Source organism: Bombus pascuorum, chromosome 9 (genome assembly GCF_905332965.1).
Source record: "Bombus pascuorum chromosome 9, iyBomPasc1.1, whole genome shotgun sequence".
Lineage (NCBI taxonomy): Eukaryota > Metazoa > Arthropoda > Insecta > Hymenoptera > Apidae > Bombus > Bombus pascuorum.
The window spans coordinates 6,193,997-6,221,439 of NC_083496.1; the positions used below are offsets into that span (position 1 = coordinate 6,193,997).

At 45.6% G+C, this 27,443-nt stretch overlaps 1 protein-coding gene across 6 annotated transcripts in view; it reads right to left on the reverse strand.

Annotated features, from left to right (window-relative positions):
- Positions 1-417: 417 nt before the first annotated feature.
- LOC132910786 (phosphatidylinositol 3-kinase regulatory subunit gamma) overlaps positions 418-27,443 on the reverse strand; it is a 35,704-nt gene continuing 8,678 nt past the window's right edge. The window contains exons 1-14 of one of the 6 annotated variants that reach the window (XR_009658855.1): positions 20,641-25,451; positions 17,796-17,930; positions 14,846-15,134; positions 14,456-14,554; positions 11,115-11,300; positions 10,876-11,004; positions 10,574-10,781; positions 10,259-10,492; positions 9,849-10,173; positions 9,521-9,768; positions 9,271-9,447; positions 8,939-9,193; positions 8,383-8,846; positions 418-8,322 (exon numbers count right to left, since the gene is read on the reverse strand). Coding sequence is in view for 5 of the 6 variants with exons in the window: in XM_060966787.1 (XP_060822770.1) it covers positions 8,549-8,846; positions 8,939-9,193; positions 9,271-9,447; positions 9,521-9,768; positions 9,849-10,173; positions 10,259-10,492; positions 10,574-10,781; positions 10,876-11,004; positions 11,115-11,300; positions 14,456-14,554; positions 14,846-15,134; positions 17,796-17,930; positions 20,641-21,852 (3,795 nt within the window). In the remaining variant the exon portion in view is untranslated. Of the gene's footprint in view, positions 8,847-8,938; positions 9,194-9,270; positions 9,448-9,520; positions 9,769-9,848; positions 10,174-10,258; positions 10,493-10,573; positions 10,782-10,875; positions 11,005-11,114; positions 11,301-14,455; positions 14,555-14,845; positions 15,135-17,795; positions 17,931-18,747; positions 19,031-20,640; positions 25,453-27,443 lie in introns of those variants that run through there. The other 5 variants (XM_060966787.1, XM_060966789.1, XM_060966786.1 and 2 more) reach the window with 5 other exon arrangements.

The window sequence follows — 27,443 nt, forward strand, 5'->3', positions numbered from 1 at the left end:
CCGTCGCCACCACCGATCTCTATCCTCGCAACGATGTTAGGCAGGTACGTCTTTCGAACTAAGGCACGCGATTCTCACGATTTCTTTCGAATTCGTAATCTCGCCGCCGTTAATAACTCTGCCACTCGGATTCGACTTCGTAATTTCTTGCAACTCTGCTCGCGTGTTAATTTCTCCCGTTAGCTCGTATCCGAAACAACGTCGAATCGAATCGGTATGCAACGCGACGGACAACAATTTCCTCGTATCTAGATTGATATTTTGACATTCTGTACTTTACGAGCCTCGCGATTCGTTGCCTGGCAATTTCCGAAGGACTGTTACTGGGAGGATCGTTACTCGTCGGATGTCTCGGATCTGTGGAAAGGAATAGATTTGATGACGAGTTGAATTGCGAAATAACATGGAACAACAGAGTGTTATAAGTAAAACATATTAATCATATGCAAATATAAATGGTTTTACATGGTAGAACTACCAAATAAACGGTACAATATGAGGATGACCGTTGCGCGAAAAAGCGAGTAAACATTCATTGTACCACCAGTTTTCATGCACTTCGACAGAATCCGTCAAATTCCACGTGCCCCATTAAAACCGAATATATTTAAACGCGTTGTTGTTCGAAAAACAGACGAGATATATTCGCGGAGAATTTCGTAGACCATCTAAATCGTTCGTTTCCTCCATCAGTCTCCAACTGGAGACGACATCGAAATAATCAAGCCGCTTTATATCAATCGCAATTTCGACAGAATACCATCGCAAGCTGTTCTCCCGATCCGTAGTTCGAATAGAAAAAAAAAGAAAAAGAATGCAAATCGTATCTCGGTCCTTGGAACGCGAGAGCATTCGAATCACTGGAAAATTTTTGCAAATTTGTAAAACGCGCTGGTGCCCGCTCGGATTGCACCAAATCGTCGAACGACGAACGATCCCGCCACCCGTCCACCCTCGCTCCGACCATCGATCGCAAGCGCATGAAGACAGGTCGGTCCGGTAATTAAAATTTGTATTCTTTGTAGTAGTATACACTTTTACTGCGTGCACACTCAATCACAATATATGTATGATGCTCGTGTTGTGTTACATGTGTCTGTGTAAGTGTCTTCGTGTCTGTGTGCCTGCACATATATAGATATATAAGTACACATACATAGATCGTTCTAAGATCGCGCATGCCTCGGCGCATATATCTATATACATGCACCGTTTTTATAATATTTCACTTTTTTTTTCCTTTTGTTCTTTTCCATCGTCTCATATACTTATGACAATAATAGTATATTTTACATGCAAAAACAAAAAGTTTTATCACAGTGGGACAGCATACATTCGTTAATAACGTAATAATTGTATATCGATAACTTCTTCTCTGCCTTCTTTTGTAACACCCTCCCCCCCGTGTAATCCCCATCCCATAAGCCCCAGGTATCCGAAACCCACCCCTCTCGATTTTTTCTCACTCCAATCTCTTCCCTCCCCTCCCCACCCACTCTCTCTCTCTCTCTCTCTCTCGCATATCCGCGAAATAGAATCCATTCGCTGAACCGATTCGTTTAATGATCAGCGATTATCGCCTTGCAGCGCAACCACCACACGATCGTGCTTTTTCACTCGCATACAGACGCCCCGATGTCCACCGACACATTTGCGTCTCACACGATACCCGGCCACGGAAAACGAAGAAAGAAAAAGACTGGCAAGGATCCAAATGGACGTACACGAAATCTGTCGACGGTCGAACACGATTTTAAGACGGTTTCGCGTGCGACCGATCTCTCTCTCTCTCTCTCTCTCTCTCTCTCTCTCTCTCTCTCTCTCTCTCTCTCTCAAACACACACACACACACGCTTTATTTTAACACAGACGATCGATAGGAGCGAAATCGTCTTGAAACCGTGTTCTCGCGGTTCGAACGCGTATTGTATATTATAGACGGTCGAGATATCCCCCCAATTGGGATGTATCGTGCTTTTACTTAACTGGCAAGAGATCAGAGTTGGGCAATATTTTATTCGGCGAACGTTGTCCTCGAGAGCGTACGCGAATTCCTCGACGATCCATCACGCGCCAAGAATACGTTTTTACGTCGCGCATATTCGCAACACTTTGCTAAGTGAACAGCCACGCTTACCGGTGAATCAACTTCGATTTATACACACGGTTGTCTTCGGTTTCGTTTGAACTTTAAATGAAAAATTCGTTAGAAAATAACGCCCAATTCTGTGAATTTTTTCGAGCATATCAAACGGAGATAGTTGCCCTCGATAGGTAACACGATCAACGAATTCTCCTCCCACCTCTTTTCTTCTGTAATTTAGACGCAGACTTGGGTAAATTGCGAAGATCGTTACACACGACATTCTTGCGTGATCTTTAACCTTCTCGCTCTTTGACTTCTCGCATCTTCTCAAGCATACACACGCTTTTCTCGCCAGACTCTCGCACTTTCTCTTGGAATCGTCTTTTTTCCCCCGATCTCAGCCATTTCTGGAGCAGAGGCGTCGAGAGATACTCCGATTTTACAATTTACAATTAATTCGTTATGCCTAGGGTAACAATATATTGGTCTACGGCGATCCTTCGTTCTTTCCACTAGTTTCTATTTCCTATTGGCCTGTTTGTTTCTACTTAAATCGTTAGCATTGACAAAAGAGAGGAATCGAATCCATGTTTCATCGGTTTACTCGATAAAAGGACGTATCGTAACGCTTAAATTACTCGTTTTCTCCGTGTACAATAGTTCGTTAGGTAGTTTAAATATCTCGTTAGTAACTGGAACCTGAGAGTTTTGCCCATAGCTAAACCGCCAGAGTAATATATTATTTATATATATTGCTGCAAATATTAGAAAAAGAGTGTCCACGAACGTCCAGAGAAACTGTTCGTCGTATCCTCTATATAAGTTTTCCAAATGTCAGGAAAAATCGGCGCTCGCATACTATTACAGGAATCGCTATTTATGTATTAGAAATTAGGGTTTCGATTATGATAAGTGTTATCGATACGATTTGATTATCAATGTTTCGCAGAAAATTTCTTTCTTTATGTTGCAAGGCTCTTCATTTCGTGACGAGCATACCAGAATATCTCACTAGATCGATCATCTCTTGTCACTTTTATCTTTTCTTTTGCCGTCGTACAATATATGCTCGTTGATCGACGATTCGCACCGTACGAAATATCTCGTCCCTCTCTGTTCCTCGACCTTTCTACTTTCTCTTTCTTGCATGCGCACTCTCTCTCTCTCTCTCTCTCTCTCGCTCGCTCACATATCGCACCTGTTCAACTTGTAGAAAAACTAAGGCAACTTTACACGTTATCTTCTCTCATCGCGTATCATTCTTTTCTCTTCTCTCCCTAACCTTTTTTCGCCCCCATAAAATTCTCTCCTTCCTCGATTCTTCAATCGCTAAACCATCCAACGATTCTCATCCCCTTTTTCAACCATCGATCTCGTTTCGATCCAGCGAGCACCCGTTGAATCGCCGACAAAAGTCACGGTGCCTCGTCCAGTCGATCCGATTTCTCTGTAGTTCTCCTCGTATCTTCGAATTTCTTTTGGTTCCCCGAAATTGACTCGTCGACTCGACGAGGCACGGTGGTCGGCACGCTGGCACAAATGTAAAAAAAGGATATCGATCGTTCCAAGGATCATCGGACCGAACAAGTGTTATGAAGGTAACACCGTCGTGGAAATGGTCGAGCGTTCGCTAAAGTTTCGGCTCGCGAAAGAAACTGTTGGACCGGTCCCGCCGAGAAGTCCACGTTAATTTCCAAATCATTCTCTTCTCCTTCTTTTTCACTTCCCTTTCTTCTTTTATTATTAGTATTTGTTTGTTTATATATATATAGATATATATATATATATATATATATATAAAAGAGCCTCACCACCATAGCTCGGATATATCTCTATGTACATCGTGATGTGACACGTGTTTTGTATCGGACAATCGACGTTGCCTGACTCTCTCTTTTTATTATGCCATAAAATCTCAAACGAGGACTCGTCCCCTTTTCGAAAAATACAAAAGGTTACCGCGAGAGATCAACGTCTCGCGGTCGATCGTCATCGAGTCTACGTGAAAAATCGACTCGGACAGATCGGATATAGCCCACTGCGTACAGTGGATTAAATACGATCGAGGTAAATCAAGTCCAAACGACAAATACTTGGAATGATTCGGTCTCGTCCCGTTTCGTTCACAGTTGCAAACATAATTTCCTTCCGTTGCCACGGTAAATTCCCTCGCCACTACGATAACCATTGAATATTTTAATTTTCTCCGATTCCCAGTTCGTTCCATGTTCGTTCTATACACAGAGTATTTGTTGCACTTAATTTACCCCGACCTTGGTTTCAGTTGCGCGCGAGCATCTCGCGTTCTTTCTTAATCTTATTCGCCTCCATCGATGCTCCAAATAAACCGCCTGCGATCCAATCTATCGACGTAAACGCGTGCACACGATGAAAGAAAAAAAGAATCGGTCAAGACAAGCCAATAACGTTTTTCGAATATGAGCGCGTGAAAATTGAAACGATTCCAGTCAATGTTGCGCAGCCGTTCGCGATCACGTTCCGATCGAGCGATGCCAAAGCGAATTTCGCTCGGCCTTAAAAATAGAAACGTCTTGTGTGTTCGGTCGCGCTTATTAATTGTCGGCGCTTGTCACAGACAAACGCGGACGTTATTAAAGAAAAGATGCCTGGCCTTCCCCTGGAAAAATTATTGAACGTGCGTGTGCACGCGTGCACGTTGCCTTTCATCGACGATATTCGAAAACGCACGAGCCTTGCGGATCTCGCGTTCCACGATACGCGTCGTTTCTCGTGGAAAACGCGATCGTCAAGGTTTACGTACCTTCGAATGGTACACCACGATGCTACGATATAATATATGTATATACACATATGTATACAACATACGCACGAATATATTATAAATAATCAATTAAAGGTTTGTTTTCAAAGTAAGTAAAAATATATAGATATATAATATATATAATATATATATGTTCATATATTTTTTTCCATTTTTCTCAAATCATTCTCCTCTTTTTCATCGTACTTCCACGACATATACTCTTTCGCCAACGAATGTATCTCGTATCTTTTTTTCTTTTTTATGTTTTTTTTTTTCTTCTTTATTTCTAACTCACTGTTTGTATTTCGCGCACAAGGGCATGCATCTGCGCGCACTTTGTTTACGTGTTTGTTTATATGTATTTGATAATGTACGATGGTCGCGTGTGTGTGTGTAGTCGTGTACTTTTAACTCGTGTAGATTGCGTTACTCCTGCTCCTGAGAAAGGACGACGAGAGCGAGTCGCGAGAAACCCGATGGATCCCGTTGGAACAAGCAGCCAGTTTGTGGTCTCCCAAACTCGAGAACCAACTACAAAAGGAGCGGTAATGGTCGTGGGTTTCGAAGATCTCTCTCTACGCGCGTATCTTTTATTTCTATTTGAAGATTCAACGAGGATTCGACGAATCCGATATTCCAGTGAATGTTCAACGCGGATCTCGAACTCGTCGCCGTTACAGCTGGTTATACCACGTAAAAGCTACGCTACCCGTCATCGGATTGCACGTTTCCGTCTGCTTCACTGTCATTAATTATTCGCGGCAAGTCGTGGCTTTCTTTACCATTCTAATCGGCCATTTGAAATTATAATTACATGTTTAATTCCGCTGTCGATTCTATCGTAACTCTTCCTTCTTCCTATCGACGGTATAAACGCTGTCTTCGAAGTTTCTTCTCTTTGTGTTCTCTTTCTATCTTTCACAGTCGTGATAAAGATAAAGACCTATGTTAGAATCGACGAAACACGTCGAACGATAAACAGATTAAAATGCAAAGGGAACTATCGACTTCCGAAAGCAAAACGTTCAACGACTTGAATAATCGAAACGTTCAAGAAACGGGCGACCCGGTGACGATGCGATTGAACAACGATCGAATACTGCACCTGTACGCGATTGGACGATCACGGAATCTACAATATATGAGCCTATCAGCGCCAGGGCACTTAATTTGTTTTTCTCGTATAAAAAACCTAAACTACCTAAATCTACGTAATTCGAAGCTTTTAGGATGAGCAACGAGCCTTTCCCTTCTTTAACAGTCTGTTTTCCCCCCTTCTGTCGCTTGCGTCTCTGTCCACCTTTCTTTCCTATCCTCGAAATTCATCATCCTATACCGAACAAACGAACGACCAAGAAAAGAAAAAAGAAAAGAGAAAAAAAAAATTGAAGCTCGTCGCTGCTTTCAACTCTTTCAAACTCGAGATCGTTTCTCGCTCGTCCATCGATCCATTACGTTATATCGGTTCAGTTTTCTTTTGACTATGCGGTAGCGAGAATCGCGCGGGAAGAAACGAGAACAGGAAGAATCGTCGTTTTCGACTCAAGTGACCGCTACAAGTCGTGAAACCATTGTTCGCGTGGCTCGCCCTCGATACACTTTTACGATTACGGACCGCAATGTAATACGTAAAATTTCTCGAGTATCGATTCAATCGCGACCGGTTCAACTGTGATTCTTCTCGTTGCCGTGCCAACCAACGAGACTACCGTTACCTTTTGAGATCATTCAAAGAGTACAATGAGCTTTGATATTTAAAGCGAGAAACAGATCGACCCTGTTCCACACGTTTACGAGAACGTCGAGTTCTGCGTGCATAGATTTTACCGGTATTCGGTGCAATGGGAATACGGATAAAATCGAATGAAAACGACGTCTCGTGCCGTTTCAGGGCCTGAAATACATCGAGTCGGATAGAGAAAAGAGCGCGACGAGACTCGTAAGACTCTCGACACGGCGCACAGAAAAGAAGTACCGAACGTAAGAAAAAATTACAATTAATAAAATCACGATTAGCTTTTGCACATTCCGTCGCAATATAATTCTACCTATATTCGTCGAAATCGACGCGCGTATTAAACCAACGATCACACGCTTCGTAAACCTTAAAGGGAAAAAACAAGTAGTGATAGAGAAGAAAAGCGAATTGTAAAAATCAATTGGAAAATTATAGACACGATATAATATATATGTATATATGTATATACATATATATATATATACATATATATATATTTTTTTTCTCGGCAATCCGAAATCACAGACAATATGTTTAACTTTTCGAAAAACGATTTCCCTTTCTCTCTTTCCCACTCGCTCTCTCTCTCTCACACACACACTCTCTCCCTTAGCACACACACTTGTTTCGACACGCGTAGTAGCCTATACAGATCTGGCACAGCACTTGAAATCTAACATATATATATATAAAAAAGTTCCCGCGCATCCGTGAAAAACTTTGTTTTTGTTTTTTTTTTTTTCTTTTTTCTTTTTCGTTGTAATGAAGTTCGTAAGCAACGCGGGCGGGCACGTTTTAAATCGAAAATCGATCGGAAGTAACGTGGATCGAAATATCCGAAACCAGCCTCGTCGTCCAGTTGTTCAACCGTGATTGATGCTACTTTAGTATATCACTACCAAAAACATTCCGTAAGCATCCAAAAGGCTCAGTTATATGTTCTATGCGACGCGTTCTAATTATATATTCTAATATCACTGTTGTAGATCTTAAACTTCGTGAATCATATTCACGATAAACGATGCCCGCGCGTATCGCGTACCGCGCGTTACACAAACGGAGGTCTGGGAAATATTCACAAAAAGTTATCGAAGAAGTCAGAAGTACAGCGGTCTACGAAATGTGTTGTGTTTATCCGTTAGCCCCGAGAAGAACGGATGCGTCCATCAACCTTAGATTAGTATCAAATTTTTACGAAATGCAACTACCCTGATTACCAATCGAAACTGCGAGTAGTTTGAGCGTGGTCAGACTTATGTTTCGTTCTGCTCAATCGTATTTGTTTCTTCCATCAAATTGCCTGTAAGACTAGATATATGCCTCTGTTACTCTGACGTATTCGATCGAATAAGTGCATCTTGAAAAATGCAACGTATCACGTTCCAACACCCAAACGATTCTCCCTATATCGAAGATACAAACTGACAACAAAAGATCATTTCCGTACTCAGGGTCTCGCAAACGCGCTCAAGTAAATTTTTTCAGTCGATCATCGATAAGATCTGTCAAAAAGGTCTGTAGACCCCGAGAAAATTGTAAAATCTATGCAGTGTGGTCCTGTAGACCGAAACAATTATTTGCTGCGCCACGGTAACATACGTATATAATTATGTTATAAACTATAGCTTCTGACAGTTGCTACCGCTACCAATGTTTCTCCCTTCGTTATCGATACCACTGTACTCTTTGTTTAAGGAAGCGTTTACCTCCGACCTATAAAAATGGAACGATCAATTGTCGCGTCTTGTTTTCCCCTAGATAATACCACCGTACCGATTAAAACGAATAGAAATTTCACAGGGCCCTCCTCGAAAAACCATTTGTCATCGCCTCGTTAATTTCCAATTTCTAAATCACACCTCGAAAGCTAATCACGGAAACATTCATGCACATGTACATCCTAATTAATTCTGTAATTCTATTGATCGACACGCCAGCATTACGTGTGCGTCATGTAATGTTGATTTTCCAGGGGACGTGTTAGCTGTAATTGGTTTTGCGTGTGCATTTTCATCTGTAACTGCATTTGTTGAGCCTGCAACTGCGACAATGCAGCGGGCGAGGCAAAAGCTGGATAAGCCAGAGTCGTGTTAAGACTCTCGTTGTGTTCCTCCAGGGAATTCTGTGCGTAATGTAGCACCAAATGTTTCAAGCTCTTGTGGATGTTGTACGGTTCAGCGAATCCAAAACCACGTTCGGTACCATATATTATGCAATGATTCACTGTACCGTTACACCTGCAACGAATAAAAAATTCGATAGCAATCTGTCTATGTCGTCAACGTTGATAAAAAAGAAATTCAAAAAAAGAAATGATTAATATACATACATGATGGAAAGTGCGTATTGTCCTGTTCTTGATGTTCGAATAAGGAAAGTACCATCCGGCCTCTCAGCGAGTATCCGATCGGCGTCGGATCGAGAACATTCGAGATATAGCCAAGTCGTTTCGTCGGAATGAACTTCGAGATCCACTTCTTGAAGATCTCCGTAAGCCAAGTCACCCAACAAAGGATTCGACAACGAATGATTTAGCACGAGTTGGCTTATTTTATTCTGTTTCATACCGTTCTTTTTCAACCATCTGTAACGCCATAATAAAACAATATTAAACCGTAATTCTAAATGGACGCGTAACAGTCAAAAGATCAGTATACGTACATTAGATGTTTATCCCTTTGACGTACGAGTTGCAATAGCTCAGGTTTCAATTTGTGCATTTCTCTTTCCAGAGTTCTATTGTAGGCGATCTGATCCTTCAAATTGCAATCCACCTCCTCCCTGCTATCTTCTAAGGATTTCAGTCTTCGTTTTAACAACTCGGCATTATCAGTTAATCTATAAACATAGTCGGCAAATTTGCATACACGACCGGAAGTGCATGGGAACGTAACTATTAACAAAAACTCACGTTGATATTTCATGCGGTTGAGCTTCTTTCTGAAATTTCTCTTGCAATTTCATTTGATCCTCGAACATTTTGATAGCCTCCGAAAAAGCTTCTAACGCTTGCCGTTTCAACTGGACCTCGAAAGACGTCCTATTGTACAATTCCGAAAGTTCCCTATACTCTTTCAACGAGTCGGTTATCTCTTTATCAAGTTCGACATATTTCTGCGCAACGTTCGCCATGTCCGTTGTACTTGCAATTTCATCGTCCTAATCGAAACGGAAGACTCGTTTAATTCGTATACTAAAACTGTCATTATCGAACGCAGTGAAATTTCTGCGAAAATTACCTGTTGAAACCGGGATATAGGGTACAACAGTTTAATGTCCAGCGTGGAATTATACTGCGTCAGAGAACAATTCCTGTAATGATCCACCAGCTCGATAACCGAATGAAAGTTATACGGCTCCGAGAAGCCATATTTTCCGTTCCGTTGACAAATCTTGATAAGCTTGTTGGTCCCACCTTTACGCAACGTCAATGTGTATTCCCCACCCTTCGAAGACGCATCGCGTACTAGGAAAGTGCCGTCCGGCGAATCAATCATCTTCTCGTTCACTTCGTCCCTCGTGATATCTCCCCAATACCATTCAGCCTCCTGAAGCGTGCGTGGCCTTCTCGAAACAAAACATATAGCGAACTATAGTAACCAGAAATACAACGATTGTATAGGGTGCGTAAAAATAAACGGTCGTTTACCTGTGGGGTTGCTGCTGAGACTCCTTGCTTTCCGAGACTGACACCGTTCGGTCCATCGAATTATCCTCGTCAAGAACGGAGAACGGATCTAAAACTGGAAACTGCGGCCTCGAAACTTTTCGCGGTGGTAACTGGGGTGGGCTCGCAAATTGAGGCAATCTCTCGTTCCAATCACCATGCAACAACAACACCTCCACTATTCGTATATGCGCCTCGATATTATGTACTATTTGTCTGCAAAACGAACGAACGGTTATTAATGAATTTGACCAGAGGATATGTCAAAGCGATTACGTAAATCTTAAGCGCGCTTACACGATCCGTTCCCAAGGAGGTCTAACGAAAATATGACACAGCACTTGTATAAGGATTGTGGGAGGTTCCGTGTAACCCCTTCCGTGTTGTAATTGACAGATACGACAGAAATGAGCCATCAAGTGAAACAAAGTACTACGGTGATGATCTGGAAGTTCTGAAACGAGCTGTCCCAGACGTGCTGCACACTGCTCATCGTTTTTCGTATCTGTATAGTAAAAGAAGGAATAGACAGACGTGACCTGCACGATCCATGATTTGAATAAAGCGTTATTACTTTGATGCCCGCTTACGATACTCACTGGATGCTTCTATAAATCTGTCGTAAAACTGTACAGGAATCACAGGATCTGGCAACTCTCGTAGAAATTTTTTCAATACGCTCGCTACGCATTGAGCACTATACGAACTTAGATCAGCGTTACACACATCTGAAAAGTCAATGACGAACGTGACTATTCGAACATCAACGATGTTGACACGCAAACATCTCAGAATCAACATAATCCCGTAGTGGGAGCTGGAAATAAACAGAATTTACCTTCGTTTAATTTTTGCCGCAGTTCCAAAGTTTGCTCGTTGGGAGGACTACTGTGGTAGACTTTGTACAGATCCAGCGTGCTGTCCTCGAATGCCTTCTCCTCCAAGACACTAGTGCATCGTTCCACCAACAGCGGTGCCGAGCGCGAGGAGATGTCGAATTGCGAACACAGGCCAAGACCGAATACTGTAAACGATAAATTCCTAGTTGCAGACCGTGTTGAACGAGAATCGATACCGTTTCGAGTAACGAGAACAAAAAAGGTTACTTTTCACCGTCTCGAGTTCGTCCTTTACCGAACAGCCGGGCATAGCAACAGGGTATTTAAAAAATTGTACGCCCATACGATCTAGCAGCATCAAATCGTACCCTGGCGACGTTCAAATGAAAAAGGAAAAAAGAGAAAGAGGAAAAAAAAAAAAGAACCACGAAGCTCTACCTTTCACTGTTCTATTTATTACCGCGGCCTCTAAGTCTAAGAAACTTGGTCGCTTCCTCCGCGCGAGCCTCTGTATGCGCGCGTGAGAATTTTTCAACCAGCGGCCGATAATAAAACTTTCATTTGTTCGATACATACGCGATATCTCTGGTTTGTGCGTTAGCTAAACGGTCGCGTGACCTCCTTGACTGTAAACAATACGAGTATCGCACACGATCGTCTCTATCCGGTGATAGTTCTGGAAATGAACGACGTCGACGTGGGCAATGATGTGGACAATGATGTGGACAATGATGCGGACAACGAGAACGAGAACATGGACGAATACGAGGAGGAGAATGAGAACGATGCCGGAAGGATTTCGCGGGACTCGAAAGCGATGCGAATCGGAGTAACGCGCGTGTCAAAGAGAAGAGGAACGAAAAGAAAAAAGTGGAAACAGGTGCACGTGGAAGAGGTACACCGTCCGAGTCGTTAACCCACCCACGACAGGGGAAATAATCGCGGAGCTAAATTAATTGGTCGTATAAATTATTATACGTGGCGGGGGACGCTCGCAACGAAGTTGGAAATACCGGCGAGGGAGGAGAAAGAGCGTTTGCTTCGCGAGGGAGCCGCGAGTTTGCCGACATCTGCAAGAGATTCGTCCGTTTTTATGGACATGCTGGTAAGAAAAAATTCCTGACATCTCACAGACGCATTCCAGACGACCAGAGACGAGAGACACGTAAAATCGTAAAGAAGCCGGGGAGGGCTCATGGCGAGGGAACGCGCGTTTCAAGGAAGCGGTGACTCCGATTCTCGCTTTTTCTTCCATTCGGTACGATCGGATGAAAATAATCGGGTCAAAGGGGAACGTATGCGTGTACGTTTCTGGAATTACGTAACTTCATTGTTGCTTCGCCGAAACATTCCACCAACTATTTTCTGCGTGGTCGAAAAGGCTAATAGCCAGGTACCAGATTCTACGCGTCCTTCGATCACCATTTCGGTGTGCCCTAGCCTTTCCAGTCTCGATACGCGATCGACCAGATCTCTATTCTATTCGATGGTTATATTCTGATTCCTTATCTGCGCGAGAATGCGACTCAAAGCTCGGCCACGATCGTATTTTCGAACGAGCCGCGCGACTCGAAGCGACTTATCGTCGATACCGCATACACCACTTGTACAATCAAAGGCGTGTACGCATGCATTATAAGAAGGAGACCAAGAAATAGAGAGAGACGAAACGGCAGAGAGGAGAGGGGGCGGTAGGGAGGGAGAGAGAGAGGGAGGAGTGGGAGAGATAGTGGAGGAGGGAGAGGGAAGAAAAGAAGGTGAAGGAGGATGAGACAGAGGAGGAGGAGAAGACCGAGAGAATTTCACGCAGGAGAGGTAGGAGGGGAAGGAGAAACAAATTTATTTTTACGACCGCGTTAGCGACATTTTGTTTCTTCACGAGTAGCCTATCTTTCTCTCTGCAGGCTCGAGGCGAGAGAGACGGCAGAGAAAAGTTGGAATTAAAAGGCATGCGACGATATTCGCTGTATATAAGGTAGGAATCGAAGGTGGCGCGTCGTTGGATGGAGGTCAATACGGAAATTCGATATTCGTCACGGTTGTTCGACCGGGCCTGGACAATCGGTTGACTGGTCACGGGGTCCCCGAAGGAAAGCTGCAATATCGGCGAACGGCGAGCGTATCAGCGAGCATACCAGGGAACGCGCGACCGGCGCCATAGAATTCGAAACGAGGACGTTCCAATTTTACGAGCAGTACGTGGAAATGCTTTTATTGTCAGGCCCGGCCGCTCGCGATTCTTCCACGTTCCTCCTTCGGTAAAACGCCGTGCAACCTCTCTCTCTCCCTCTCTCTCTCTCTCTCTCTATTTTTCTCTCTCTCTCTCTCTCTTTCTCTAGGCGCTCGAACTCTTGCAAGCATGACCAGTTTCTAACGAAACAACTGCGTTCATATATCGAGCTTTGCGCGTGTGAATTTCATAAATAATGCGACCACGCGGAGACTTCGTCCCGCGGCTCTGACCATTGGCGCCTTTCGCGATTCCCTGCCACTCTCCATATATAGTAGTTGCGCATCGCGTGGACAACGCGCGACGCGACCGACAACTTAATGAAACTACCATTACCACTCCTTCTTGGTCGGACAACCGACACGCATTTACAAGCCCAAGAGAGCGCGTGAAGTTCGGAGGACGATACCGATACGTACCCGTAGCCAGTCATGCCGCTCGCTCGGTTTTATCTATCATGTGGCCGTCCGCTCGTGCTCGATGACGATTCCGAGAGTAGCCACGGAATTTCTCGGAAAACCGTCTACCTTCTCGCGAATGCGTAAACGCGCGTAGACGAACCACGTGTCCGTCAACTTTCATCGTCCGTAGGCGTCGAACTCGGTATGAAAGCGACGATGATGTTCTCTCTCTCTCTCTCTCTCTCTCTCTCTCTCTGTCTTTCTCGCGGTCAAATTCGAGGAAAAGAAAAGAGCAAAGAGGAAAGAGCGCGACCGATGAAATAACATTTTCTCCCCTCTCGTAACCTGGTCACTAGCGATTTCAATCGAAAGACGCATGAATATTTAGTTATTCAGATATTAGAACGACAAGTAATGCGCCACATCGTATGTCCTTGCTACAAACTTCATAATCGACTCCGGCGCGCGATTGCAAAGCAGTTCCAGCGTCAGCGAACACGTTTCTGATGCAATCCGGGATAGTCAACTAAAAGACATCTGAATTTTTAAATTGTTTCCGTGTTCCGTCCATTAACGTAACGAAGAAGTAATGGGCGTGTTACGACCAAGCCGTACCAATGTCACATTACGAAACTGGAAGCTGGCACACGCGTATGCGTGCGTTGTACACAACGTACGCGCGATCGCGCTCTCTGTACACGCCACTTACCTGGAGTAAATCTATGGCTACGATTTTCCGAGTCGACTGGTATGCAGTTGGAGGGTAAACCCGTTGCTGTACAAGTCCTGTGAGCTACCAGACCGCAATCTATCGCATAAGAAAAATAACACGATTACGATATAAGTAGGCCAGTCGATGGAAAACGCGATTAAATCCGAAAACTTTAATGGACAAATCTTTGTGTCAGCGCAGCGCCTCGATGTCTCGAAACCTCGATAGATACTGATTCGCCGACCATCCCACGATCCGCGATAGCTCCAACTAAGCGCAATCGCGGTGAAATAAAAAAAGCAAGAGGAAAAAAAAGGAAAGGTTTAAGAAACGCTATCTCGATATAGATTATCAGGCCATCGATGTGTATCGATGCTTCACACGTACCCAGACAGAGAAAGCCTTGGTGCAGCAGGCCCCTCAGGTATTTATGGCACTTATCGCACTTCTCCAATACGCTAAAGCTCTGAGGCATGAGGGTGTGCGGCGAATTGCCGGTGGCTACGGAGCCGCTACCACTGGTGATCGCCTCGTTGACCACGGTACCGGAGGACGAGTTCGGCGTAGCAGCGACGGCTGCCTCTGACAACGTGGCGCTTGCAGACGTAGCATGACAGAGCTCCTCGATGCAGGCTAAAATGGTCTTCTGGTGGAAGTCATCCTTGATGCCCATATTCTGCGAACAACAACATCCGAGCATTGTAACGAGATGTCCGACGCTAACTGAAACTACCGGATCACGGACGACGTTCACTTTCGCGTTACGTCTCGTCTCGTAAATGCATCACCCACCGATATCTTCGATTTTAAGGGGGCTGTTTGTCACGCAAAAAAGGCATTTCCTCACGGCGAAGTACAGTTACGAAGTGACGCGCTCGTAGCAACAGAAATATGGCTGGCATAAAAGTGTGCTCGAAAGTTCCCGCGCGAGAGGACTGAGATTCAAAGGATCTTTTACTACCCACTGTCGCACCTTCTCTTCTCGCGTCTTTTTCGAGCCAGAAAACGAGCCGTTTTCGAGAACGACGAACGTGACCTCCGAAACGATTTGCGATTTTTCACGCATAAAGGAAACGGTCCTTGCAACGCCATCGAACGGGCGCGTCTCGATGACGTAACGAACAAGAGGGAACGTTACGGGGGACGACCTCGTAAAAGGGTGAACACGACGAGGCGATCGTAATTTATACGTGTCGTAACGTCTTTCGCGACTGACATCTCGTTTTCCAGGTGCAGTTGTTTCCTGAGCCAACAGGTGTCAGGTACACATGTGCCTCGCGATACACGGCTCTGTGCACGATCCTACGTACAATGCACCGCGGGGATAAAAGTTCGCGAATAGGATAATCGCACGCGATCTTTCACCTGGCCGATTTTTACGCTTAGCCATGCCCCTCTGGCGAATCGAACACAATATTTTCACGCGCGAGGAAATTCAAACGTACAGAGATATCCTTGTTCGATAACGGCGTGTTGCTCTAGTGTGAATTAGGCAAGTTACGTAATTGCCATTAGAAAGGAAACGTTGTCGCAAAAGCATCGTAAAAATTATAAGACGCGATTCTTGTCGCTGTGAGGGAGGACACGGATCGCCATTTCCGGCAACGGGTGATTGGCAAACATTTTTTCCAAATTACGGTATTCGGGGGCACGTTCGCGCGGGCTATTTTAAAATGTGCCGGCGAGAACGTGTTCCTCCGGCGCCACAAGTTGTACTGGGCCAAACGTTATTCTTAGCACCGCACGCGCAGCCGAAGCGTAGAACGACCGATGTGCACGCGTGTTATACACGGAACGCGTGATTACGAGGTCCACAAGTTCGTGCAACCGTCAAATCTGACGCGTAATTATATTGTTTCGCGTCCAGCCAGCGTGCCAGATTATCTCTGCGAGTCTACAGACGAAGAAAGAACCGACGACGAACGAAGACGAAAAATAATTTGCCTCTCTCGTGACTGGGGCAAAAAACGAGCATCGAGAGCGTAGGATTTTTGCTTGAATCAGTCAACGAGATAAGGGGCACAGAGTAACGCGTAATTTATCAAGCTGACACCCGGCGTCGAGTGTTAATTATACGGGACGCATCAATCCTCCGAATTTATTCAGCACTGCCGCCGGAAGATACACGGCATATTACACGAGGTGGTCGTTAAATCGTTACGCTCCATCGTCGGTAAAGGAAGATGCGGGTGTCGCCGTTGCTACCAAGATAGTACGACCTTAATATATTTTTCAATATATCGAGCCGTGTATTGGTGACGACGATACCGATACGAAACTTTCTCGACGAAGAGGAAGGATCAATTTAGCAATTAGGAAAAGGATAGAGCATGGATGCAACGTATCGGACGAACGAATCGATTTAAAATTGATCTAAGGTACCCGAGGTGCCATCGAAATGCGTTTTCCTTCGGTCGAGGCTCGAATATCGACGCGAAGGACGAAGCGAATGGGAATCGGACGATTTCTCGCGCCGAAAGGACACTTCCAGACGATTTACGAGTCGATTAGCATGGTAATATGCGATTTACACCCGGAGAAACCTTGGCCAGACGAGTATTTTTATTCTTTTCGCCCGGACACGACCATCGAGACGCGTCGTGACTAAATTTGCGAAAGATCCTTGCCAGGGCTCCGACCGATTCCTTCTCAGAGGATTCTTGAACGAGCGTAGAACAGGTTGCGACATTTTATGGTTGAATATAAAAAAGGACAATCGTTTAATTTGTTTACTCGTCGAGAAACTCGAAGAACTCTGTTTCGTGTAGAAATGCAGAAAGGTAACGCTTCGCGAAGTCATGCGTTGGAAGATAACGAGAAAGCATTCGAGTACTCTCGATAATCGATGAAAAAAGAAGAAAAAAAAAAGAAAAGAAAGAAAGATAGGAAAAGAAAAAAGAAACTGGAGGAAGGGAGGACGACGCTATAAAGAGTCGACTGTGCTGTAGAGCAGACGCTACAGGGCAATTACAGGGTCAACGGGCCAAGGAAAACGTCGTCCAGATACTCTTGAGTCGAGGTCATCGCCTTTGAGTACTAGCCAAAGAATTTTCGATCTCCCACCGTGGTTGATTCCGTTCCCGACACGGTTCTCTGACTTGAAACAAGCAAAACCAGGCAAAAATTCGCGGCCGACAACTCCCTTTACCTTCGCTTCTCAACGAGAAACTTTATCGGTTTTCAACGATCTGAGATATTCCCGATCCAGCTCTAGCAACGACGAACGACCGAATGTTTTGACCGTTTCGAAAAATAAACGATTAAATGGAAGAAAAAGAGTAAACGTAGAAAAAGATCTTAAAGGAGTGAAAAGGATGAAGCTTAAAAATCCACTTACCATCAGCTTATCCCGGTCCAGAAAAGGAAGATCGCTCCCCTTGACGTCCTTAGACTTGAAAACATCCGCATAGCGGTAGAGATTTAGAGCAGCCATCCATTCGACGACGTTTAGGGACGTCCACTCGCTTACGGGCTGTTGAAAGAAGCGTGATACCGGTCAAACGGTTCTTTCCAGATATGTAGCAGGAACTCGAGAGAAGGCCCAATTCAGGTGCGAAACTCAGGAGGAAAACTCTTACACAAGTAAAATTCTCACGCGCATGGGCCACGACGAATATTCACAGATACAATTAATCATCTTTCTCACGAATGGAATTATTACGTAAGGTTCCGGTAATCGTTCACCGCGAATTCCGCACCGATAAATCTCGATGACGCGTTTTCCCATTTAAAAATATTTTCTCGGTCAAGAATTCTTGTGCAAATAGAACAGATAATATCTTGCAGAAAAATTCCGATCATTATTATTCCACTAGTCATAGATATTAAAAATCGTTCGTAAAAATGTTCGAAAAAGTTGCGAAATTACTTTTCGTCCATGGCAAAAATAAACGTTAACCCTCTATAACCGGAGTTCCGTTTCGGTAAGTAGATTTTCATTTGGAGAAAGAAGTTACAATCCGTTACAATTCTTCTCTTCGGGAGTAATAGTTATCGTACGAATGATTTAGCGCCAATGCGATGGTATAATAATAAAATGATACGCAAATCGAGTTGATTGTTTGATTTCCAAAGAGTTACATAAACACTGGGATACTAAAATTAAAAAATTGTCGAAAAACAGCATCGATCTATTTAAAATTTTAAAAAAGGCGTAGCTATAGCGTTATAAAGGGTTAATACGAACTCTTTTATTCCTCATACCGTTTATCCGTACTAGGAAGCACCGAGAAAGCGAGCAAGTAGATTCGTCCGCTCTATGATCAGACACGGCGACAGAAGACGCTTACCCAGCTCCTCGTTTTTCGTCGTCCTTTCTATAGTTGCGACCAAACATCGAGGTAAGTATACCACTTGCACAAAAGCCGAATTACAATTTCAACGAAAAACACTACAGAAGATATATCGTTTATCCCTGGGATCGGTGAGCGCAATCGTGAGGATGCTGCTGGCGGAGGCGAGCGTGGCTGCGAGCGCGTCTACCACGCGACCAGAAACTCAGATTAGATAGGACTGGCGCAACAGAAAGAGGACGAGGGACGAGCGCGAGCGCCAATATCGAGAATGCTCCGATAAAACGAAAGCGTAAAAACTAAGGGGAAAAGAAAACGTAACCTTCTCTCGTAACCTTAAGTCTACGGTCGTGACGACACGAACGAGATAACAGAGCGTATCACCCACTCAAGAACAGTCGCGAGCCCGTTTATCTCCTGCGAATATTCACGCGGTGAATACGCTTCGATCGTTACGCGAACGATTTTCATCTTTAAATTACTACGTTGTTTAGAGCTGCGCGATACAATCGAATGTAAACGATAAACGGTGAAAAAGACCTCGCCGTAAATGGAGCTCGTTTCGTATCGCTCGAGGGAAATTGCGTAAATCCGAAAATGTAGTTAAAAGAACATAGACAGAGTGTTGGACGAAACAAGAGCTACGTGTGTACGATTAAGTGAACGAACGCGTCTTTTCTTTGGCTTTGGCGCCAGGTTGGAAATTACCATGCCAAAATATCGTCTTGTCGGGTGGTGTGCGTGTAGATTCGAACGCGTTGTTACTCGAGTGTTTACCTGGATTCGTAAACAGAGAAATTGCCGGAAAGCGTGTATTACTCTATAATTAACGGTATAGATTAGATCGTTAGGCTAATCGCTCGCCGTCGCGTCGTCTGGAACCTCTGCACGTGGAAAGTTATAGATAAACTCAGTGACGGCGAAGATCAACGATAAATAAAAATGAAGAGGTCTCACGCGGGAGCACCGAGAGATCTGATTCTTTTTTCAAAATTTTATGCAGAGACAGCAGCAGCGTTACGATTTAGGTCGTTACGCCATCGAATCTCGAGAAGGTTTCGCTCTGATAACGAAAACCGGCTAGTGTTTGTGTACAAAGTCATGTTCTGAACAGACAGGAGACGAGTAAAGGGGAAAGCGCGTGTTCAAAGCAGACCTCGAATGCTCGGAAACGGTGGCGATTATGTGTCTGCGATTTATGCAAATTAAACAGAGTTACGGAGATAAATTCGAACGTGGAACCAGTTGGTTCACCTCCGAGTAACAGCAGCACGATAAACAATTTTCCTTGTAAACCAGCGCGTTTCAGCTATCGTGTACCGCGAGCCTCGAACAAAAGCATTCCTCCGTTCTCTCGAAACAACACATCGTCGCTTAAATACACCAAATCGACACTATTTTAAGTAGAATACAGAACGATTAAATCATGAACGTGACCTTGCTCGCGACGAGAACCAGAGAAAATCGTCGTCGCCATCGTTTACCCGAACTTCGACTGTAAACAGAATTGGTCGCCGACGAGAAGACGAAAAGCCATTTAACGAAAGCGTGTGTAGCTTTCGAGCGATTAAATTCGTTTCCAAACAATTTCAAATTCCAAATAAATCACGTCGGCGATCTCTGAGCGCGAAAATGAACGACATCCTTTGCTTTTTAACTTTCTCTTTCAAACGATAGACACCCGTGCAAAAAAAAAAAAAAAAGAAAAACAATGATCGAACGTATAGCGTGATGTTTGTTCACGGATAAGAGCAACTTTACTCCGATCGGTGATTTATCAGAGACATTCGTCGCGTGTTGGCGACAAAAGGAAAAGAAAGAGAAAAGAGATAAAAAAAAAGTATAAAAAAGAAATGTAGTTGAAGCGGGAAAACAAAAGATCGTACTGACCTTGTCCTTGTCGAGAACCTGGCCCGGTAGCGCGTGACCCTTGCTACTCCATTGGCAGAGGTGCTGCCCGCTGTGCTCCGAGCAGACCACGTGGAAGCACGCATGGCACTCTGGAGGACATAGAGAACCGCACATGCAACAGCATAGATTACGCATAGCAGCCGGCAACTCACGGCCGGCTCCAATGCCCTTGTCAAGGGCACGCTGCCCGCTATCACCACCGAAGCCCTCGTGACCGATTGAATTCGAATAGACGCCATTCTCTGTCACTAGATCGTACGCGACACCGTTCATCGACGTTTCGCCGTTTTGTTGCCGCAGAAGATTCTCGCACGAACACAGATATTGATGGAACGACGTTGTTCTCGCGCAAGGAAACAGCCCACTCGGCCAAAGACGCGCGAATTCCTCTGAACTTTCGAGCAATTCGTTCGACGTGCTTTTCAACGTTGGCTCGGATCGAAACTCGTCCACAAAGGCGGTCAACGATGACTTCAAAACTTGTTGTTTTCGGATTACGGGAACGTTCGTGAAATTTGCGGAACAAGAGGAGGAAGTGGTATTATTGACAGAGTGGGTTTGTTGCTGGTTAACGGAGTATCGTTTGAGCAAGGACAACGCGGCACTTCCTTTAGGTCTGACTGGTTCTGGGGGTGACGATGGCTCGTTGGTGGGCAGAGATTTGGAGGAGTTGGCGGGACTCGTCGCTGCGCTGATCGTAATGGTACTTTGAAGATCACCGTAAGCTCCGTTGCTGTTAATGGCGAGAAGATTGGCGTGAAAATTACGTGGCGGTTGTATCTGTCTGGGATGTAGTTGCAGATTCGAGGCGATCGAGGCGGAGGCGTTCGGTACCGAGGTTGGCGGCACGATCGTCGCGGAGACGGCGGACGTCGAGGCGACGGCGGCGTTCGCCGAGGTGGCGCCTTTGCGAAGCATGTAATTGTCAGAATCGACGGCTAAGAGCCGCGACATGGCCGTGGATTTAGCTTTAGTGTCATCGTTCGGGTTTCCCTTGGGCGATACTTTGGTCGTGTCTGTTCTGAACTTGGTTTCGGCGAGCTTCTCGTATTCCTCCTTGTCCGCGTAGCTCGCCGTTGTTATCGGGCTAAAGAGATCGTGTATCCTGCCGTGTAAGCTGACCGCAGGCTGCACCTGCGAGGCAGCAGCGGTCGCAGCAGCTGCGGCGGATGCACTCGACGCCCGCTTCATCGCTGAGGCCGATCACGATCATCAAAGCTCCAGCCACGACTAGGTTTTATTAAACGCTTCCACTGAGGCTGTCGATTTCGAGTTGCTACTTTCCGGCGAGTCCTGAGCCTCCCTCGATCGACGCGAGTCGCCCGTCATCGTCGCCTTCGCGTTCGCCTCGTCTGCCTCTGGCGAGGTTTCCTCTCGAGGTTCCGCCTTTCGGCTCCGTCTCACGGTACGCACACACAAACTACTTATTTTACTTACTCTCCTTCTGTCTCCACTGTCCTCCGGGACGGTACGTTCTCGTCGTCGTTGTCAGATTCTCGCGTCTTAAAAACCTGATCGCTTGGGTCGAGTCGCGTTTCAAGGTCATTCGCATGTCGCCGCCACCAACGCACCCGCGATCGAGCTTGCAGCCGCACACTTTCTTCTTTTCTTTCCTTTTCTTTTTCAGAGACGCGCCACAGAGTAATTCAGCGATCGGATATTCGTCCGAGACAGACGTAGTATTAGAGTAGGTCGTGATTCGTCGATTCGCCGGTATGTTGTTTCTTTTTTCTCGCGGCCAAACGACAACGCGCGATCCTCGATTCTCTGCGTGTTCTATTCGAAGGGCTTCTTCTAGTCGTCGCTGGAAACCGGCTCCGTCCAATCGCCGCAATGTTAATTGCCAATCAGCTGCGGAGAAACGTGTCGTTTCGTATTCGATGGTTAGCTTATCGTCGAACACGTCGATATCTTTGAGAAGGAAAGGTTCCACTCGTTATTAGCATGAAAAGAGATAGAGAGCGTAAAGGAGGGAGAGAAGGTCCGTCGAATTTCCAATGGGTAACCTCTTCTTGGTCGACGTGATCCAACGACGTGATCCAATGACGTGAATCGAGCTGCATTCCTCGACTTCGTCCTTTATTATTAATATACTCTCCAAGTGGAAATAGATGGACACCACGGATAAAGAAGAGAAAATAAAAAAAAAAAACAGAGAGAGAGAGAGAGAGAGAGAGAGAGTCGCTCCCGTGGGTGTGACCTCGTGTAAATTCGTTTTCCATAAATCTCACTCCTACCACTCTCTCTCGTGCGCGCACACACGACCTTTGTATAAACGCCGAGATTCGCCGAGCCGAACGAAACCGGTTTCGTCAAGCAACGACACCGAACGATTTTCAACGTAGTCCCGCGAGCCTGTATAGACGAGAGAAGAGAGATCCTCGTGGGTTATTCGAGAGAGCAAGTCCAGATGACCTTAAAGCGGTTCCCTTCGTCAATTAGATCGAATTATTTTACCAATGCGGTCGAACAAGATTTTCTGCTCGCGCACGCTTCAGATCGAATCGGTCGCGGATCGAACAACATGCGCGCGCCACGATCTCCGATTATTTCTGCCTACCGAAGCAAACGTGCCCGTTAACGTTTATTCGTTGCTTTGTTGCTCCTTTCGTGTTACTTCTTCTAACCTCTTAGTCTCCCGTGGGAAATTGTTCACTGCCTTTTCAAGATCGTGATGGAGAGATAGAGAGCGAGAAAGAAAGGACGTTCTTGGTGCTCTGGATCTTCGTAACCTTCAATCGTCGTCGTTAATTGCGGTAAAACAACCGGCTTCTGTCTGCCGTCTTGATAGCGTGCGTTAATTCAAGACGAGTTAGATATAGTTACAAAGTAGTTCTCGAGTTGCGGCGAGGGACGAACAGAGGAACGGTCGTTCATGGTAGAAACGTGCTCAGCTAATCTCATGAGTTCACCAAGTCACACGTAACGTTGCGCGAGAATCTGGCGACTTCTCTTCCTTTTTTAATTCTCACAGTCGGTCGTCGACCGTACGATAAAACCAATTAACAACGTTTCCATAATCTTCGTTATTTGTGTAATAAACAGTAGACGTCGATTCAAACGATCCGCTCAAAGATCGTCGATTACAAAACGGAACACATCCGCGATTGCCCTTATCACGACCACCAGTAATCCGCGACTGCTGCGTCTCCTCGGTCTGCCTGGCGTTCTTCCTCGTCGATAGATCACTATGGAGCCACCTTACCAACAGTGAGTCAACGGGTTCTGTCGGTAAAGCAGTTCGTCACGGACGATCTTATTACCTCGTTTCTTTTCTCGCCACACGTATATCCTTTTCTCCTTGATAGACCGTTCTGTCGAGACAAACGATTCAAGTAGGCTTTTTAAATCGATACTAAAATATTCTTGCTTCTCGATTTTCCAATTCCTACAAAATGACACAGCCGAATTTCGACGATACTGCGAAAAGCTACGATGCACTTGGAACGAGACTTTTCTTTCATTAATCGAGCTTCTGGCATAAGAAAACCATAGTATCGAACTCTCTTACCGTCCTATTCGTTCTCCGATCAGTCCACACCGGAACACCGGCATATACGTGCCTACTCGCAGAAACAGCGCACGCACGAGATGGAAAAGTCCACTGGGCACTGCACTTTTTGCACCGGCAGTCTGCACCACGCGCACACCTGCACACACGACGACGGTACACACGTCACTTTCTGCACGTATGTGCACGACACCTATCTATACGTCTGTCTTTTTCCTCAGCGATATACTCTTTCTCTTTCCCGACCACCGTTCGTTCCTTCACTCTTTTCGTCGCCCTCTCTTTTTCTACCCTCGCTACTATTGTTTCTTTCTCTCGCGTTTCGTTCCCTTGCTCTCTTCCACTTCTCTGTTTCACGCTCGTCTGCTGGCCGAGTACAGCCGGTCTACGTGCCGACTACCAACCGCGGGCCAAGTCTTCAACTTCTTCCCCCTTTTTCTCCTCTATATTTCTTCTGCTCTTTTTCGTGACACACCGACGTCCTCCTACTCCGTACAAGTTCATTCCATCATTCACAAGCATAAGGAGAACGTTTCCAAGTTTTCGGCTTTCACTCGATCGCGGTCGTCAAAGTCGCGAGAGATCAGTCAGTGTTCTTCGATGATTTCCCAAAGTATACACAGCGTTAAGTCGCACCACGAATTTCTTGTCCAATCACCGGTCACATACTACGATACTTGGCACGGACTCTCTGTCTAGCTGTCCGATATCGTCGTCTCTCTGGGTTTCTTCTGCCTTTCCACATTCGCCGATCGTTGCCGAAGCGTCAAACTTTTCCACGGATCTCGTCCGACACACTCGACGAATCCGTTCTCTCCGGCAGGCTTTTCTTCGCCGTTGCCACCGGCCGCGAATCATACATCTACGCGGACGATTTCCTGCCAGAGAAAATATCTCCGGCGGCTCGGCGCACAGCTGACCGGCCGGTCCGCCAAGTTCGGTCAATAGCCATAGCAGTCGCAGCCTGCCGAGGGTTGCTCGTGCTCGACCGTCGGCGTTACACTTCGGTCCCTTCCGTCTCGTTTCGGCTCTTTCCGTGGCCTTTATGCGAGCCACCAATGTACATAACGACTACCGGACCCCGGGCTTGTCGAGCGATCGAAGAGGCTTCGTGGAAATTCCTCGACCATTCTCTGCTCTCGGCTTACACGCTTCTCACGCTCGCGGCATCTCGTCTTATTTCACTTCGAGTGGAAACAGACCTCCGTTCCATCGAGCGCACCATTTTTCCGTTGGATTATCGACTAAAGTTAATACACGGGTGGGCTCGGCATTATCGAAATTTTACAGTCGTCCGATTGGTGGCAAAGGTCGATGACTTTTATCAAGTAAAACCACGATTGTCCACAAAATTTAATCTTCGTTCGTTTAGTTTCCTCCTTTCGTCTTTATTTCTCTTTTACGGTATAAAGTAATCATCGACTTAGCGCAAAATACATTCGGAATACGTTCGAACGATTAATTAAAAATTATCATCGAATTACAATCGGTCTGTCAACTCGGGCTTATTCTTATCTAGGACCAGCTGCGATAAAGTCTCGGAGCGAGCGTATCTGTAGTTTCTAAGCAGACGATCGAATAAAGATGCCGATTAAATAGCTGATATAAAAGTCACGCTTGAAAAAAAAAAGTAGAGACACCATTCGCGCTGTCGTTCGTGACTAAATCGAGCTGGACCGATGTCGTGTACCGTTGAAAGCCACGTGTCTTGTTTGCAAAACGTTCAATTCCCGGCGATCGTTCGCGTCGGACGTAGATCCTCCGTTTGATGACTCAAAGATCCGGAATAGGTAAAAATTCCATCGACTCGAACGCGTAAAAATAAATCGGTGATAAAACGAATCGGGCCTCTGGATAAACTTACTCGCCTCCACGGAAATTCAATGGGCGAAAATCCTTTGGTGAAAAGAGAGGGATGGAGAGACGTGACTGTAAACTTCTTTCTTCCATAACCGAGAATCGGAGAGAAGGAGGAGGACGAATCGAAAATCCCGTCCCCTTTTCCCGCGTCGTAAATGTCAATGCTGACGATACTAGAATAAGATTTCATTCTTTACGATCAGTCTTTACTCTCGCTCTTATCGTGAAAGCGCTGCATGCGATACGCTCAAGTGCGTACGCACGTGCTCTCGCGCGCACCAAGGGCCTCCCGCTACTCGAGTCACATGAAAGGGCCGCGCGTGTACTTGAAAGGGAAGAAAGGGACGTGAAAGTGAAAAGCGACTTTCCATGGTAAAAGAGGGGTGACGCGGGGAGAGGTGGTGCGATACAAGGATCCCCGGACGTGGGATGATCGAATTCGGCCGCGCAGGCGCCCTGCTCCGGGTATCCTGTTCAAGGTCACAGTACCAACGCCGTACCAACCCTTCGCCCTGCATTTTAGGCACAATAGGACCGATCGATTCCCCATCGGAAAGCCAAACGACAGACCCTTTCTCATCGTACAGCTACGGGGGAGAGGAATTAAATTTCAATCGACGGGTCCATGATCGTTTCTCTGGTTTACCGATATTTTCAACGTCTTCGTTTTCTTCGGCAAACACACGAAACATAATTTTTTTTCTTTTCTTTTCCTTGTATTTAGTATGTTCGTTAGATACGGATACGTCAAACGGAATAGACGCGCGATTTGCGAAGCAACGACGTTAATGGATCCTAAAAACGAAAAAGTATTTCTGTTGCATCCAGGAGAACGATGAACGATATGGCGTTCCGTTCCAGTAGATTTTCCTAGCGTGGACTAGACCGAGAGGCGAGAGAACGTTTTAAGAGGCATTCTCGATTTCACGTTGGTAGGTGTGCATCGTGAGAGCGAAGAAATCCTTAGATATCCGACGTTGTCGATGTTGCGGCAAGAATCGCGTTTCCTTTTGGCGCGAGCCGGTGGTATGTTTTAAATCAGGTCGAAAGAGGCGCGGCGCGCTTTTCACGCGCGCTCCACGCACGTTATTAAATATCTCTATTGCGCGAACCTTGCTTGATAACTTTCAACTATGCGCGGCTCGAGTCTCGTAGCTGCTGAAATAAAAGCTACGACAAAAACTCGCTTAGCCACATGGGAGGAAACGCACCGAGAACAGAATTATACGCGTGGTCTAAACGCCTAAACGACACGCCCCGAACAACCTCCCAGATCGTGATCGTGAACAAAAGCGGCATCCTTAATGCAGGTACCGATGGTAGATCGATCGAACGATCCATCGATCGGTTCGAAGACAACGATGGTCGAAGGGATCGTAGGCTTGCGCGCGATGGATCGTCACGCGTTAGC